The following is a 15,525-nucleotide window of genomic DNA, read 5'->3' as shown; positions in this document are numbered from 1 at the left end:
ATGGCACAGAAGGGAGATGAGAGTCTTTGCAAACCGATTTCTGGCGAGGAGGAAGAGAGACAGTTGGAAATCCTACTGCTTAACTTTCAGAGAGTTTGTTTTAAGACTTGAAGATTACTGTTCCTCAGGTTCTCATCTATATTTATTTTGGTGAGCGTTACAGCCCGAGGGCTGGAGTGTCCGGGGACGCCGGAGACACACCAGCCCATCCTGCCTCACGCTTCTCGGCGGCCGTAAATGGCAAAAAAATGCTTTTATCACAACGAGAAAATTGATTATAAAACCGAGATGCACATGCACGGGCATAGTTACAATGCGCTCAAGGCTGGACTCCTGCCTCTCGGAGCCTGCAGTGGATAATTAGCATCTCTCACACGTGCTTAGGCTTGATTAAAACTCAGTTTGCAGGGAGCAGTGCTGTGAGGTCGCCATCTGTCACCTGCCGAGGCCACCGTGAGATGTACTCCAGTCAGAGGCGGCGAGGAGGATGATGTGTGTGTGTACGTGGCGTTTTGATAAAGGAAAGGAAATATGGGGAGATGGAAAGAGAAATGGCAGCGACGGGTGAAGGCATAAAGCATCAGGAGGCGCTCTGTTCAGTAAGCAGTCCCTCTCGCTCCCTGTGGCCTGTATATCACAGCTAAATCACCTGTTTCTGTGTCGGCGGAAAAAGCTCCTGCCTGCAGATTTGGGATTTGTCTTATTTACTTGAACTTTATATCCTGGGGGCAGCAGTTTTGGGAATACTCATACTTGGAAGTCAGATATTCGAAGGATCGAGTGTGCGAGTTCTAAGGATCATAAAACCTACAGCGTGCGAAAGGCGCTTAAGTGCTATTAGTTTCCTGTTTTGTCCCCATTTTACAGAATCTATTTGTTTGTATAAATCAAATTCCCATCGTTAAATCCTCTATTTCTTGTCATAGCCTGGAATAGGGTTAGGGTTATGGGACGTTAAGGGAGGATGTGAAGGATGCGTAAAAAAAAAAAAAGAAGCTGGAAAATCGCCATTATTCTCAGCTTTGGTAACTGACGGAGAAGGATGGGGAGTGGGGAGAAGGATTTTCAAAGTGACCCACAGAGATGCAACATAAAGACAATTGGAAACTCCTTGCTTGCAAAGAGTGAAAGAGATTTATTGAAGCTTGACTGCTCCTCAGCAGTGCCTGAGGAAGAGCTCACCTCTCCGCATGTTATACTACAGACACTATAACGGCTCGTTTCTTCTGCCCTGTGTGCCTCCGCTGATTTGTGCACATCAGTAAATATCTACACTTTAATCGTTTTCACATGCAAAGAGCTTCTTTAATGCTGGTGCTCCATAGCTGGAGAGTAGCTGGCAGGAACAAGATGTGTTATGTGATTTATTGTGCAGCATGAATAATAAGTTTGAACGTATCAAATGAGAAGATTTGCTTCTTAGCTTTGTTTTCTGTGATTATAAATTGCATTGAATTTCTGGGGTTTCATCTTTCACCTCCACGAATAACAATGACAATTTCATACAAGAGAAAATATGTGATGGATTTATTGTTTTTTTATTTTCATGCCACATGTTTCTTTTCTGTCTGACAAAACAAAACATACTATTTTAAGACACCACCCTGGGCTTTAAAAAGAAAAAAATCTATTTTGGGATGTCTTTGTGGACAACAAACAATTAATCAGTCAACTGAAAATAATATCCATCGTATTATCTGACTGGATGATCAAAGGTTGCAGCTTTAAATAGAATAATGGGCGTTTTTGCAAAAATATTGATGGATCAATTTCAGGGAATGAAAGACTGTGTCCATGTGGATTTCAGGGAGAAGAGCTTCACACTGTGGGTGTGAGTGTGTGTCACTGCTAAACCTGCCTGTCACTGCGTCTGAGCATGATTGTTCACCAACATGTATGTTTACTCAAACGCTTCAGTAAGACAGTGCATTTTAATATAACACATCATCATATAAAAACATATTTATGGCCTCGTGTTTGTGAGAGTATACGCTGAGGAACAGACCATAGTGTGAGTGCATGTGCATTTAATGACACGACATAACCATCATAACAATCGACTTCTTGAAGGAGCCTGTCTATTCTCAAGAGCCGGCACATATTTCTGTGTAATGTGCGCATGTGTGTGTGTGTGTGTGTGTGTGTGTGTGCGCGCGTGTGAGTGTGTCTTTCTATTTGTGCGCAGGCAAGCACTTAGCGCTTTGCACGTCTTATTTTCACAGTGGTTGGTATTTCTTTCCTGTCGCATTCACGACTCGAGAGCAGTGGAGAGGCTGGAAACTGCGAGCAGGGCTGGAGCCGTGTGAGACTCCAGCGACTCGAGGCCTGTGGAAGTGTACTCACAGTTTGGCACAATTAGTACCAAAAGGGGTCCCTGCTTGACAAATTAGCACACAAAATGTCAGCCGGTAGTTTAGCACATCCACAATGAGCCCTTTGCAAATTAGCACATATTTTGAGGAGCGAGCTGGCACATTATTATGAATCGAGAGAGTCTGGCAAATTAGCACATCTGTTGCCAGTGCACAGACTTAATACATGTTATATGATCACTGGTTTCCTACTTGGAGCCGGGTCAGGGATGAGGGTTTGTGTGTTTGTGTGTGTGTGTGTGTGTGTGTGTGTGTGTGTGTGTGTGTGTGTGTGTGTGTGTGTGTGTGTGTGTGTGTGTGTGTGTGTGTGTGTGTGTGTGTGTGTGTGTGTGTGTGTGTGTGTGTGTGCGCTCATTATAAGAGATGGATGAGATTGATCTTTTGGCCACGGTAGAGCTAATTATTACCCTGAGTGCAACTGAACAGAGGTGTCTTTGAATGCCGCAGGCGTGGGCTTTAAATTCTCACATCGGTCACATTATCCCTCGGACTCAGTTGTTTCTTACCTGACAGGTTTGTTTAGGCTCAATCTCTCCGGAGTGCGTGATTCTGTGTGTTCCACACGTGTCTTTGCGAGTGTGTGAGTCAGCCTGAGGCTTAGCGTCCAGCAGTGGCAGGTGACAGTCCCGGCCAGTGTCAAGAGGCTTTAGGGTGACGGGAGTGATTCTATTCTGGAGGAAAATACCAGTAACACGCAGAACAAGTCAAACAACAACAGTTCAACTCTTGTTCGCATGAGCTGCTTTCTTCTCTGGGTTCAGTTTCCATAACTCTGAACAGGGCGGTTGATTAAATTATTGATTCATTGCAGAGTCACAAGATTCATTGACTTTTGTTTTTTGCTCATATGAAGTGGAGTTATCAACCATGTTTCCAGGTTATGGATCTTTTGATGTCTTGATCTTTCATGCTTTATAACACCAGCATTCCCCTGACTTTACCAATGAAAGTATTCTAATCAGTTTCTTTTACCATTAAGATAAAGTCATGGGTTGGATTCAACCAAGAATATACTTGGTATCATCTTATAAAAATAAAAAAACCTCTGTTAACCAATTTTGGTACTTTCCTTATCTTGATCTTACAAAAAACAGCATTGTGTAAAATATTATCTCTGAGCCAAGGCCTGAGGAAGTGGATAGAAAAGGACGTCACTCGTAAAGGATGAAGAACAAATGAAGTTCTGCCCTATATCTGTACAAACAGCTTTCCAGTGACTCTTATTCAGTGATGATGGCTTTTTTGTGTGATATCACAGCCCTGGTGAGCGCAGGGCTCAGTTGATGTATCCCGTGCCCCGGTCAGATTTCTGGGGATCTTCAGGGAGAGAGAGAATTGGCCCTTGTGCCGCGTAGGAAGGTCAGTCCACCACAAGGGGAGCTTCAGATTAATGACCAGCAGCGGCGACGCTCCGCAGGCCTTCATGCATCATGTCCCATTCACTGACAAACATGTCACGGGAGCGCTCCCACTGAGAATTTCTGAGATATTTACGGAGCCTTTCCATCACTTTTGCCGCCTGCCTGTTGGCTCCGAGCGCTGGTCCTCACCGCCGGAAGACGGAGGGGAGACAGAAGCAGGCCAGGGGGCTGGGGGGTGGTGGGTGGGTCTTAAAGCCTAAACACTGACTCCATGTGCATACCCGAGCTACTTGCCCTAGCGACAAGTTTGCTCACTGGTTGCCATGGCAGCCCCCCCCCCCACCCCCCCCAATAGCCCACCGCCATCCTGCAGCTATGCTGCTGGTCATTAGTCACAGAGACAGGCCGTCCACGCTATCTCAACGCCCTTCCTCCACCAATCAGCTGTTCAGATTCCAAAACTGCCAGTGTCATATAATAGATGCATCAGTCGCCATGGCAACATGTGTGACTCTCATCTTCCTTTGTAGCAGAGCAAGTAAAGAGAGCTAAGTGTAGTTTCATTCAAAGATCTGTTAGTAGTAAATAATCCTCCCTGCTATTATTCACAGTATACTGAAGTCACAAATGTCTAGAATATGTATGTACTGAAAATATACTTAGTACTAATACACGGTACTATGTGATGTATGTACGACCTTCAGAGGTGAGTGGTTTCTGTTTACTGAGACTAATTTCAAATTAACTCCATTTCTGTCAGAAACCAGTTTTATGATCAATCCACAATGATTAAGTGTGAGCAAACATTAAAAGAGAATAAAATTTACATAGAGGAGACACCCTCCCACACAACACTTTCATTTCAACTTTATGCTCTCTCTCTCTCTCTCTCTCACACACACACACACACACACACACACACACACACACACACACACACACACACACACACACACACACACACACACACACACACACACACCCACACACACTGAGAGACACTCTGTCTGTTTTCTAGTCAGGGTGATTATCCAGCTCATAACTCACTTAGAGCTTTCATTTGCACCATAATTCACACCAGTCCCAACGACGGCAGCTCCATAATTCACACACACGCTGATTATCTCAGCTGTAACTCACACACCTGCAATCGGACAGACTGCAGCAGCGAGCGGCGAGAGGGAGGACGGATGATACGAGACACGGGGGTGTTCGGCCTTAAGCTAAATATACATTACAATCTATTATAATGTCTTTTTGGTCCAGTTTGGGAAGAAATATCAGACTCGTCATTCAATAGAAACAATATTGAAGATGTGTTCTCTAAAAAACGTAAACCCTACGCTCATGTAACATCAAATCAAACATTTCTTGTTTGATTTGCCATCATATTCCAAGGTAATTCAATGTTTGAAATACCCCTCGAGACACCAAATGGGATGTTTTTGCCTCCTCTGTGATTTCCAAAAAAACAATTTCTTTAAAACCAGCATATCCAAGCTATACATCGTGCCAAAGAAATGCAATGAACATAACTTAATATCCTTATGCTCCATGCTCTCTTCTCAGACTCGTTGAACAGGCCGCTGCAGACCTGTCTGCTCCCTCAGGGCTGTGGCACAATAATGATTTATTAGGCCAGACTGACGTGATTCCTATCATCTTTAATGGGGATTCTTAGGTATTCATTCCTTAGGAGATTAATGTGGCATCTCAGTGTAATGAAATGACCACGAATAGCAACATGTTCACGTCACACTGCTGGTGCATAGCAGGGGGACACATGAAAACTTCATTATTGTTGCTCACTCAGTGCTTTGGTGAAACACAAAACATGCACTCGAATGCCTCGCTGGTCGTGTGTGTGTACTTGTTTTTGTTACCTCGGTAGGACCTTCTCCAGCATAAACACCGACCTTGTCAGGGCTAGTGGACCTCATGGGGACCAAAGCCCGGTCCTTATGAGGTACAACGTCTGTGGTCCTGGATAATGTTTGGGGTAAAATGTGAATTGTGATTAGGTCATAGTTATGCATGAATTGGCCACAGTTAGGGTTAGGGTTAGGCATGAATAGGTAATCGTGAATGTCCGGGGTTAGGGTTTTGGTTTGGCTGCACAAACTGTGTGTGTGTGTGTGTGTTTGAGTGTAAGAAAAGACAATAAAAAAAGAAAGTACCATAAAATGAAGACAGTAAAGACAACATCCAGTATGACTGTACCATGGTGACAGTGATAAAGCTCACCTCCCTAAGTAAATGACATCTTCTCTGCCCTCCTGCTCTCCCTTTCTATCATTCGCTGCTGCTATTTATAGCCGCCGTCTCTCCCTGCAAAGCTCTCTCTCTCTCTCTCTCTCTTCCTCCACTCCCTCTCTGTCTCTTCCTCTCTCCTTCTCACTCTTCCCTCGCTTTCTGTAATTGAATCAATAAACAGGCTCTAAACTTTTTATTTTTTTCTTAGTTTGGATTTGCCAGCCGACTCTCCGTCCTCAGAGAGGGTGGGAGCCGTGGATGGACTCCTGAACTCTGCCTCTTGTCTCCGAGAGGGTTTCTCAGAGCAGCTCTCACAACCCCTTACTTTCATCTTTTTTTTCCTTTTCCTCCCCTCATCCGCTCTCTTTTAAGTTTGATTTCTGAAAAGCTTTCTCAGGATTTAGTCCGTCCTCAAAGGTGCACGAGCTGTTAGAGCTGTTTTTTTATTACCATGTTTATTTGGAAAGTTGAAAGTTGTTTCTTTGCTCTACAGCTGTTTGAGCTGTTTGACATAGAAATACTCTTTTGAAAAATTGTATTTTGTTACATGTGATGCAATCCACAACGTGGCAGCTTCACTTCAGTCGAATGATGGTTGAGTAAGATAACTCTGTCATCACTGAATCCATTCACTCCTGAAAATTTGTAGAGATGTTATGATACTGATATCAGCATCGGGTACTACCGAAAAAATGCCAGGTCGGATATCGGGAAGTACACAAATCGATGTAGCGTATGTGAGTATTTGGCAATAGTTCACGTTGGAAAACCCCACAAGTAATAAGCCATACATCAATGAGGGCAATCATCACTTCCAAACAGGGTTAGTAGCATACAATTGTTAAAATACGTTATATAAGTTATTGGGTCTGTACTCGGCCGATTGCAAAGTCCTTCTCTCGGAATTGGTATCGAGAAACTGGGAGAGGAACATCTGTAGGAATTAGATATATCCCAAGTGACTCGCTACGACAAAGTATCAGGGCCATATTGAAGAAAAACAGGTTTTGAGAATAAAGCCGTAATATTCCGAGAAAAAGGAAAGAAAAACAGAATTAAGTGGGAAGGAGAACCTGTGCTCGCCAGACCTGTAACCTGTTTTAATATCAGGCAGACATAACCAACGGTAACCTCAGAGTTGACCGTTGCAAAACATTTCCTCCTCCAGTAAAGAGGCAATTTCCTCCAAGTCCGTGTGCTTCTTTCGTCCGAATAAGTTTCTTGCACAATATTTTCAAAGTCCTCAGACAGAAGATTAATAATTTTGTTATTTATGAAACTCGCACGAAGGTATAAACTCAGCAAGATGCACTTTATTCTCCAAATCTCACACATACATAGGCTTGTAAGATACCGGGAACAAAAATACATACACACGAGCAGGTACTTTGTTTGAATGATCGCCAAGCACAAAATTTACTGTCATGCATTTCTTGTGATTTAAATAAATCCATTAGTTGCGACACAATCTTGAAATGGAGACACATTTGCAGCGGGTCAGTTGGAACGCCGTCTTCCTTTGTTTAGGATTCTGAAGCACGCTGACGGACCATCTGGAGCATTAAACGTTTTTTTCCTCAAAATAACAACGACAAGTCTGAAAGGAGCCGCTTTAAGTCGACGGCGCCATACTTTGCGGCGTTAATTATATCGTCTGGCTCGCGCGGCAGTGAAACAGGGTTTGTTGTTTGTTTTTTACGTGTTGAGGCTGTTTACACTTAAAGAGCATCGCAAAAGGTGTGATTCTCATATATCCAAAAGGTAACAAGATTTCTCAAGCAGTCACAGCGTGGTACTCCGACAACTAAAGTAACAGTGAAATATCATGCGCTCAAAATAGTTAGAACTTTAAATAAGTTTATAAAAAAATTATATACTTTATGTTTTATCTCAATTTCTGACTTGATTGACCTTCCCTGTCCTTCTTTTCTTATCTCTCTTTCTCTTTTCCTTTCTTTCTCCTTCTCTATCTTTGTGTCTTTTCGCCCTAATCTCCTTAATCCCCGCGCTCTTGTTTTTCTTTGCCCTCCTCTCATCTGAGAATCATTAGAATCAATTGGGCAAAATTGAAGAGTGAACCTTTCTGTCAAGGCTGAGCGAGGGAGTTAAAGAAGGGCGCCCACCCCTGAACTCACCTCCCTACGCAACTAATTGCCCGTAATTACACTGACGACTGCCACGGAATGCAAATCAGCCCCACCGGATCCGAACGCCCCGAGATCCGTCTCATGTCAGCGCGTGACTGAGCTCTGTACTGGGCTGAACTCGATTTCATCAATAATATGAGAGCACATATACCGGGAGTGGTGCTAAAGAACAGAAAGACGATAGCACTGCTCAAGCTGTAATTGCCTCGATCAGGTCAATCATTTACCTGATTGTCACTTGTGTTAACGAATCTATTGCAATTACAGGAGAAGGAATTGGCCGTTGTGAGTCCTTGAGTTCTTGAACTTGAGGTCATATTGTTTTTTTTCCCCTCTCGGCCCACAGGAGGAATATTTGAATCCATTGAGAGCGGCCCCTCCGGAGCAGAGGAACTAGCCTTTAAATTTGCCTTGAACACAATCAACAGGAACCGCACCTTGCTCCCCAACACCACGCTGACCTATGACATCCAGAGAATCAACATCTTCGACAGCTTTGAGGCCTCCAGGAAAGGTGAGGGATCACGGACACATTTAGCAGCAACTTGTTTTGTTTGCAATTAAGCATGATTGATTATTGATCAGTGGAATTATCTAGATAAGTAAAACTGTTATTTAGTTTCTCATATAACTTTATATCATGATAAGGTTTTAGAAGAGAAGAAATCAACTTTTTATGAGATACGCGAAACATGAACAAGGGGTTTTAATTAAGTAATGTTGTCTGTACTAGTTTCTCTCTGTGAGCTTCTGCTGATGTGATTAATATTTTCACATTTATTAATATTAATAAATCTCATTTCTTCGCAGTATCTGTTGGTTTGTCATCAGAGGAAGACGTTTTCATGAGTTGGGCGATAAGAATCAGTTGATATGAGCTTGAAAACAATGCGGAAATTATTATTTATTTATTATTAGTTATTTATAATAGAGTTAATGCTTAAATTGTAAACTCTCAAGCCTCAGTTACATTTCTTTTTCATTTTTCATTTGAAAGAGTTTGATAATTATATGTATATAAATATTTAAATCGGCTGATTTATCGGTATCAGACATTTTTTACTCCATAATATCGGTATTGGCATCAACCCCCAAAACGCCACATCAGTCGGACTGTGGTCTGTTTTGGTTTGTTTGGTTCTTTGGCTTGACGTGGACGGAAACTGAACAGTAAGTGTTTAAAGGTGGTAAATATAACAGAAACAAAAAACCTGACTCTCCTTCTTCCCGACCAGCATGTGACCAGCTCTCCCTCGGGGTGGCGGCCATTTTTGGCCCCTCGCACAGCTCGTCGGCCAATGCAGTCCAATCCATCTGCAACGCTCTGGGAGTGCCCCACGTCCAGACCAAGTGGAAGCACCAGGTGTCGGACAACAGGGACTCGTACTACGTCAGCCTGTACCCCGACTTCTCGTCCCTCAGCAGAGCCATCCTGGACCTGGTGCACTTCTTCAAGTGGAGGACGGTCACTGTTGTCTATGACGACAGCACAGGTACAGGTACAGATGGTGTCCGTCTTCCTCTTCACGTCCTGTCTGTGTTTTTTTGTGTGATGATGAATGCCCAGTGTGTGAAGCCCTGCACCCCCAAAACTGTCCAGAAGAGCAGGAGGCTGTACCAGGTGAATTACAAAAAAAAAAGTATCACTGCTGCTCAGAGTTCAGCGAGTGCTTTGTAACCTGTCAAGTTAATTCAGAAATCAATAGCTTACTGTTCTGCCTCAGTCCTCCAGGTGCTGCCCATGTCAGTCTTCCAGGAGAGTGAGCAGCAGCAAAGAAAGAAAAAAGAGAACCACATTACCCAGAATGACCCAGTGTCTCTTCAGATTAATGCAATGCAGAATTGTAGTATGTGGGAGCTGACAACAGCCATTAATAACACGGAGACACTTGATCTCTGAGGGTGGCTATCAAATGTGTCTGCGAGCCATTTTGTCTATCCTGTGACTTTGTGGAGTGCCTCATAATGTGCATTTTAAAAAGACCAGTCGTATTTTAGCCGGAGTGCCGTGATATCTTTATGAGGTAGAGTGTAAGCGCTGCGGAGAAGATAACAATATTCAAATGCGTATTCGCAATTTACGAGCGATTTGGCATGATGTGCCTGACAAGTTAATGTAAGTAAATTAGACAGAGTCGAGAGGAGGTTTAAATTCTCGACAGGTTGCATAATGAATTCACTCTCTTCTCTGAGAAAATGAACATTGTCTAGCGGTTGACGTTCTAAATTGTGCCACTAAATAGATATTTAAACCCGTTTCCGCAGCTTTTATCAGCTAATGGCGTCTCGGTGATATTAGTTTTACTGCCGCCACCAGTACGTGTAGTTTTGCAGCTGTTGCATACATTTCGGTAAACAGCCAGTCCTGCAGCATGCTAGCATTAACCTTGGATGATATCCCAATGACTCGTCCCACTTGCCACATTACCCCGGCTCATCTCCTTGACCTCTCTTCGCTTCGTGCCTCGCAGCTCAGTATGTTAACACCCTCGTTCTCCGGCGAACTGCCCCGGCGAGGTGCCGAGGGGCGACCTCTCGCCTCTCTCTCGGTCAGACCGGAGCAGCCCGGGCCTCCTCTTCGGGAGCGTTTTTTCGGCTGCAACACACCTGACGCCCTGAAAAGTGTGACAGCTGCATAGCCGCGCCGCATCCCCCCCGCCGCTTCCACCCGGTCCCAGGCTGTAATCACACAGCTTCATGCTCCAGGGCCCCACGCTGCTGATTGGAGCCTATCTGACGGCTGGCAGGAAAAACTATCGGAGGGGATAAAATATTCACACACAGCCGTTAGAAGATCCAGGGGGAAAGTCTGAAGGCATTAGCCAGAGCCCACAAACATCTACGCTGACAGTGTTACCCAAACGTTGAGCTCCCTTGACAGATTTTTTTTTTCCCCTTGCTTAACACCTCCGAAAGTGTCGGCACGAACTAAAACAGGAAGATGCAGACATGACCTAGAGTGGGGATCTATTGGGATTACCTGTGGAAAGCTCCAGGAGGTTCAGTATTCCTCCTACAATGGTGATTTTCACAACAAGACCTGCATGTTCCTATTTCACACCAATCTTCCTATAGGCCTCGGGGAGACCCAGCCCCACTCACAGTAACGCCATTAAACTGCTCACACAGCACTTCATTTCAAAATAAAAAATAGGCTGAGCTATCTTAAAGTGGTTGCATGGAAGAAAGAAAAAAAATCCTATCTCTCTCCAGTTCCCCCTCTCGAACTATCCTCGCTGCTCCAGCCATTTTTATACCCATGACAAGTAATCATCTCTCCCATCAATCCAGCCTCTTTCATCCCTGAACTCTGAAGTTCTTTACTGAGGGAGAAACTCATTGTAATCTCATCACAGCATCTCCCGGAGAGCTTTCTACCTGAGCGTGTGGTCGAGAAATGAAAGGTGAAGATTGTCGCTCGGTATGTGGCGGCGGCGGCGGCGGCGGCTGCGTCAGGCTCCCCAGGGGCAAGTACAAGCCGGGCAAACAGAGCCGCCCTCATCAGAGCACATCTGAAGAGTGTGTGAGAGACAGAAGAGACCGGATTGACCGCGGCTTTCCATCACGATAAAATTGAACCTATTCATTGCTACTGTATCGCATCGCACTGCAGACGACGAGAGCAAATCAACATTTGGGAGCCTTCGGTGGGATTGGAAGTTTCTGTTGGGGGGGGGTTGCAGATCGACGTTCTTTCTATTCCGTGCTTTTGGTATAAAAGAGTGCAATGTGCTGGCTTGGTGTTAAATTCTCTTGATAGGTCTGTGGCAGTCTGTTTGCTTGCCAGGCACGAGTGGGAGGATCAATAGACTGCAGATTAGGATGGCATGCATATGAGCCTTTCTCATGCTGAGAAAAACTGAAACCAGTTGTTTCTCTTTTGGCCTCCTCAGCATCAGAGACACTACAAAATGGCGGCAGATCAAACACGCTACGTTGCTGCATCTTTTTTTTAAAAGTCCCTTTTCACGCTATATGTATCCTCTTTGTCTGCAGGTCTCATTCGACTGCAGGAGCTGATCAAGGCGCCGTCACGATACAACATTCGTTTGAAGATCCGACAGCTGCCCACCGAGACCAAGGACGCCAAGCCACTTCTGAAGGAGATGAAGAAAGCAAAGGAGTTCCACGTCATCTTTGATTGTGGCCATGAGATGGCTGCCTGGATCCTAAAGCAGGTACGAGCCCACCTTAATGAGCTACAGTAGAAATGTAGATTCACCACTTAACCAAACATGTGAGACCTCAAGCGTCGTCAATACTGTACCTACAGGTTTTCTAATGTTAGTGGGACGAAACACACAAATTGAAGACGTAACCTTAAAGTCTGAGTCGTTTTCAATCATTGATCAATAACGAATAATGACTTTATATTAGTTGCACACCTATTAATTAATAGGTTCAATATGTAAACAGCATAGACTGTTTATGAAGATGGACTTCATGATGGCGCCAAAGCATCTTGATTGCTTACTGGTGGCTGGCTGCAGTATAGGTCATAAACTCCGCCTCCTCCATGTTAACAGATGGGACATGGACCAAACTAAAATGACGGGACCTCGCTCCCTCCATCCCCAAATAGACAAAATGGCGGCGTTCTTCTCTGGATATTTTGGCTTAATTTCTGGATAGGGGAAAGAAACAGAGACGCGTCGTCCATCTTTATATACGGCCTATGGTAAACAGTTCTATAACTAAAGTTGATGGAAGAGTTTTGCTGCATTTGTGCATGAGACAAGTCATTTTATCAGAGCGAAACTGAAATTTAATTAAAAGTGAATTTACTGCAGCGCCAAATTTTACATAATTTCCCCTCAAAGCGACACAGACACATCGACTCAAAGTTCATTCATTATGCACATGTCCTAAAACAATAAGCTCATGTGTGTTACCTTTATTACTTCGCTTCTCTCTTTAAGCAATGATGCGAGTGATTCAGATACCTTCTTTCTGCTCTCTGCGTTTTTTAATCTCTCCGCAGAATATTAGATCTCTACGACTGACCCATCATAATAGACGCACTCCATTGCACAATAAAGGTTTTTTTAATTAGAAAGTCTAATTCTGCTCACAGGCATGTTAAATTCATTTAACACAGGCACATTATTTATGAGAACTGCGGGGGTTCTTATTGAATTGAAGTCTTCTCACGAGCATATTGCTGCGTCTCCGTACAGCTGTATGTCGACAGGAAGCAACGAGAAGGATTATTTATTGATGGTGGAGACTTGGTGCGCACATGAACAACACAAACACTTTATGTCAACAGCACGGTTCAGCGCTTCCTCCAATATCTTCGAGTTGTGTTTATATTTTTCATCGTGACCACACACACACTGTATTTTCTTTACTATGAAGAGCCATTCTCACAGAAAACAACGAATTGGTGTTGTTTTTTTATACGTTGTTTTTTTCCTCCTATCCCTTCGAGACGGAGGTGTGAAATAAATAAAACCATATCAGTACAAACAACACGTTCTGTGTGAAAAGTAACTAATTAAAAAACCCTTTAACGCTTTAAATGTGTTTGTGTGAATTTCTCTTTCAGGGGTAGAACATGGAGGAGGAAGAATGGTTGAGACATTATCACCTGCGTGTGCCTCAGTGTGATGCTCATTCAGTAAATCATTAGTCAATCAGCACCAAATCAAAATGCAATGGTCTATTTATAGTTGAATTCCTCACTCTCAGCTGCTTCCCCTGCAAGAGAAGACACGTCAAAAGTGACGGTTAAATAAAAGCTAAATGAAGAATTAAAATGAATCGAGCTCATTAAGCCATTAATCGTTGATTTATCAGCACTACCCACTGTTTTCTCCTCCCTACAGGCCCTCGCCATGGGTATGATGACAGAGTACTACCATTATATTTTTACTACCCTGGTAAGTACGCCGGCACTTGTTTAATGTTGGGGGGAAAAAATGCAATTACACACCATGCATGTTGCGTGTCTTTTTATTTTTGAATGCCTCTATCTGCTTTTTACTGTGTTTGTAAGGTTGAGTTTTTCTGCAAATGCTCACCTAGTTTTTACTTGATGCAAGGCGGAAAAACATCCATCTGCCCGAGTGTCTGATAACAGCTTTTCTTCTCTGAGAACAAAATTAAATACCAGGAGCCGCTCAAAGGAAAACACGGTATTCTTCTCACTTTGTTTGGAGCATTTTGAACCTGGGCCACAACCCGACTTGCTGCTCGAATAGAAACGCACGGACATGAAAAGCTGACCCGTTGTCATAGTTGATTTTAAATAAGCAATTTGCATTTAAAGCATCCGCTGCGGAAATAAAAGTTTTACAATGCGCTTGTTTTCCAAACTCCGCGGCAACCTTTCTCACCCCACCGGGCCGTCCGCGGCTCTGAGCGCAGAAAACAAAAGCAGTTGGAGATATTTTATTCTGACTCTGGCGGCGATTGAAGTTCTCCAAAGTTCTTTGATGTAGCCACTACAAAGATTGCTGTGCTCCAGAGGAAGAGCAGCACATCTTCTCTGAGCACGCGGGAAAACAGAGGACTGAGAGCTCAGATAATAGCCCCGAGCAGATGAGACTGTCACCCATTTGGTCCATTATAGTTCTAACAAACAAATGGCACGCTGGGTGTGTAGTTTGGAGCACGGTCGCAAAAGGCTGAGTGAAGAGGTTGGAGAAAACTGACCCCGGAAAAAAATAAGGCATTTACCCGTGTGCAGGACGCCGCAGCTCCCCCGAGTGCATTCACATAAGAACCAGGCTGTAGATGAAAGGGGGGGGGGAGGGGTTGGGTGAGTGACAGCAGGTATGTCATCGGGAAAGGAACGAGAACAGTGATTATAGTCGTGTTTGGGCCACATGCTGCTGCTGCTGCTGCTGCTAGTCGAGATGGAAACATGCCTGCTCTTAACATCAGCCAGTGTTTGGCAGGTTGGAGGCCACTGCGCTGGCCAAAGCTGCCGCACACTGGTGCCGAGCCATCCGTGCTGCTGTCCGAATGGGACAGCAAACATTGACCGTGACACACACACACACACACACACACACACACACAGACACACACACACACACACACACACACATTCTGTATCCATCGTTCGCTGCTGCGCCGTCAACAGTGTTGTTTCATCCCAGAGACATCTGCCTGGTGCGGTGCCAGACATGCTGTATGCAGGACAATTGGGTTGTCCTTTCACTTCCACATGATAGATGGCACTCCACCAAAAGCCTGCCTGTAACCTTGAGAGCCTCGCCTTAATCAGGGCTCCTGCCTCAGCATGAGATAAAATAACTCCTGAAACACCTTCAACCGCACTTCTCCCTCTCACCTCGTTTCACCAAAGCTGACACTCAACTTAATGTTTTAATTTATTTAGTCATTTTTTGCAGCTCAAACGCATCCGGACCTTTTTTTATGCTT

General features: G+C 44.2%; 1 protein-coding gene across 2 annotated transcripts in view; it reads left to right on the top strand.

Moving 5' to 3' along the window:
* The window catches only part of LOC117757982 (glutamate receptor ionotropic, kainate 2-like), a 59,696-nt gene that overhangs the window by 9,905 nt on the left and 34,266 nt on the right, over nucleotides 1-15,525 (top strand). Inside the window, exons 2-5 of one of the 2 annotated variants that reach the window (XM_034579241.1) lie at nucleotides 8,480-8,647; nucleotides 9,369-9,632; nucleotides 12,130-12,311; nucleotides 13,962-14,015. In XM_034579241.1, coding sequence (XP_034435132.1) covers nucleotides 8,480-8,647; nucleotides 9,369-9,632; nucleotides 12,130-12,311; nucleotides 13,962-14,015 — 668 coding nt within the window. The remainder of the gene's footprint in view (nucleotides 1-8,479; nucleotides 8,648-9,368; nucleotides 9,633-12,129; nucleotides 12,312-13,961; nucleotides 14,016-15,525) is intronic. The other variant, XM_034579242.1, reaches the window with a different exon arrangement.

The sequence above is a fragment of the Hippoglossus hippoglossus genome, chromosome 24, assembly GCF_009819705.1.
Source record: "Hippoglossus hippoglossus isolate fHipHip1 chromosome 24, fHipHip1.pri, whole genome shotgun sequence".
Taxonomy (NCBI): Eukaryota; Metazoa; Chordata; class Actinopteri; order Pleuronectiformes; family Pleuronectidae; genus Hippoglossus; species Hippoglossus hippoglossus.
This window is presented reverse-complemented; position numbering and strand designations above follow the sequence as displayed.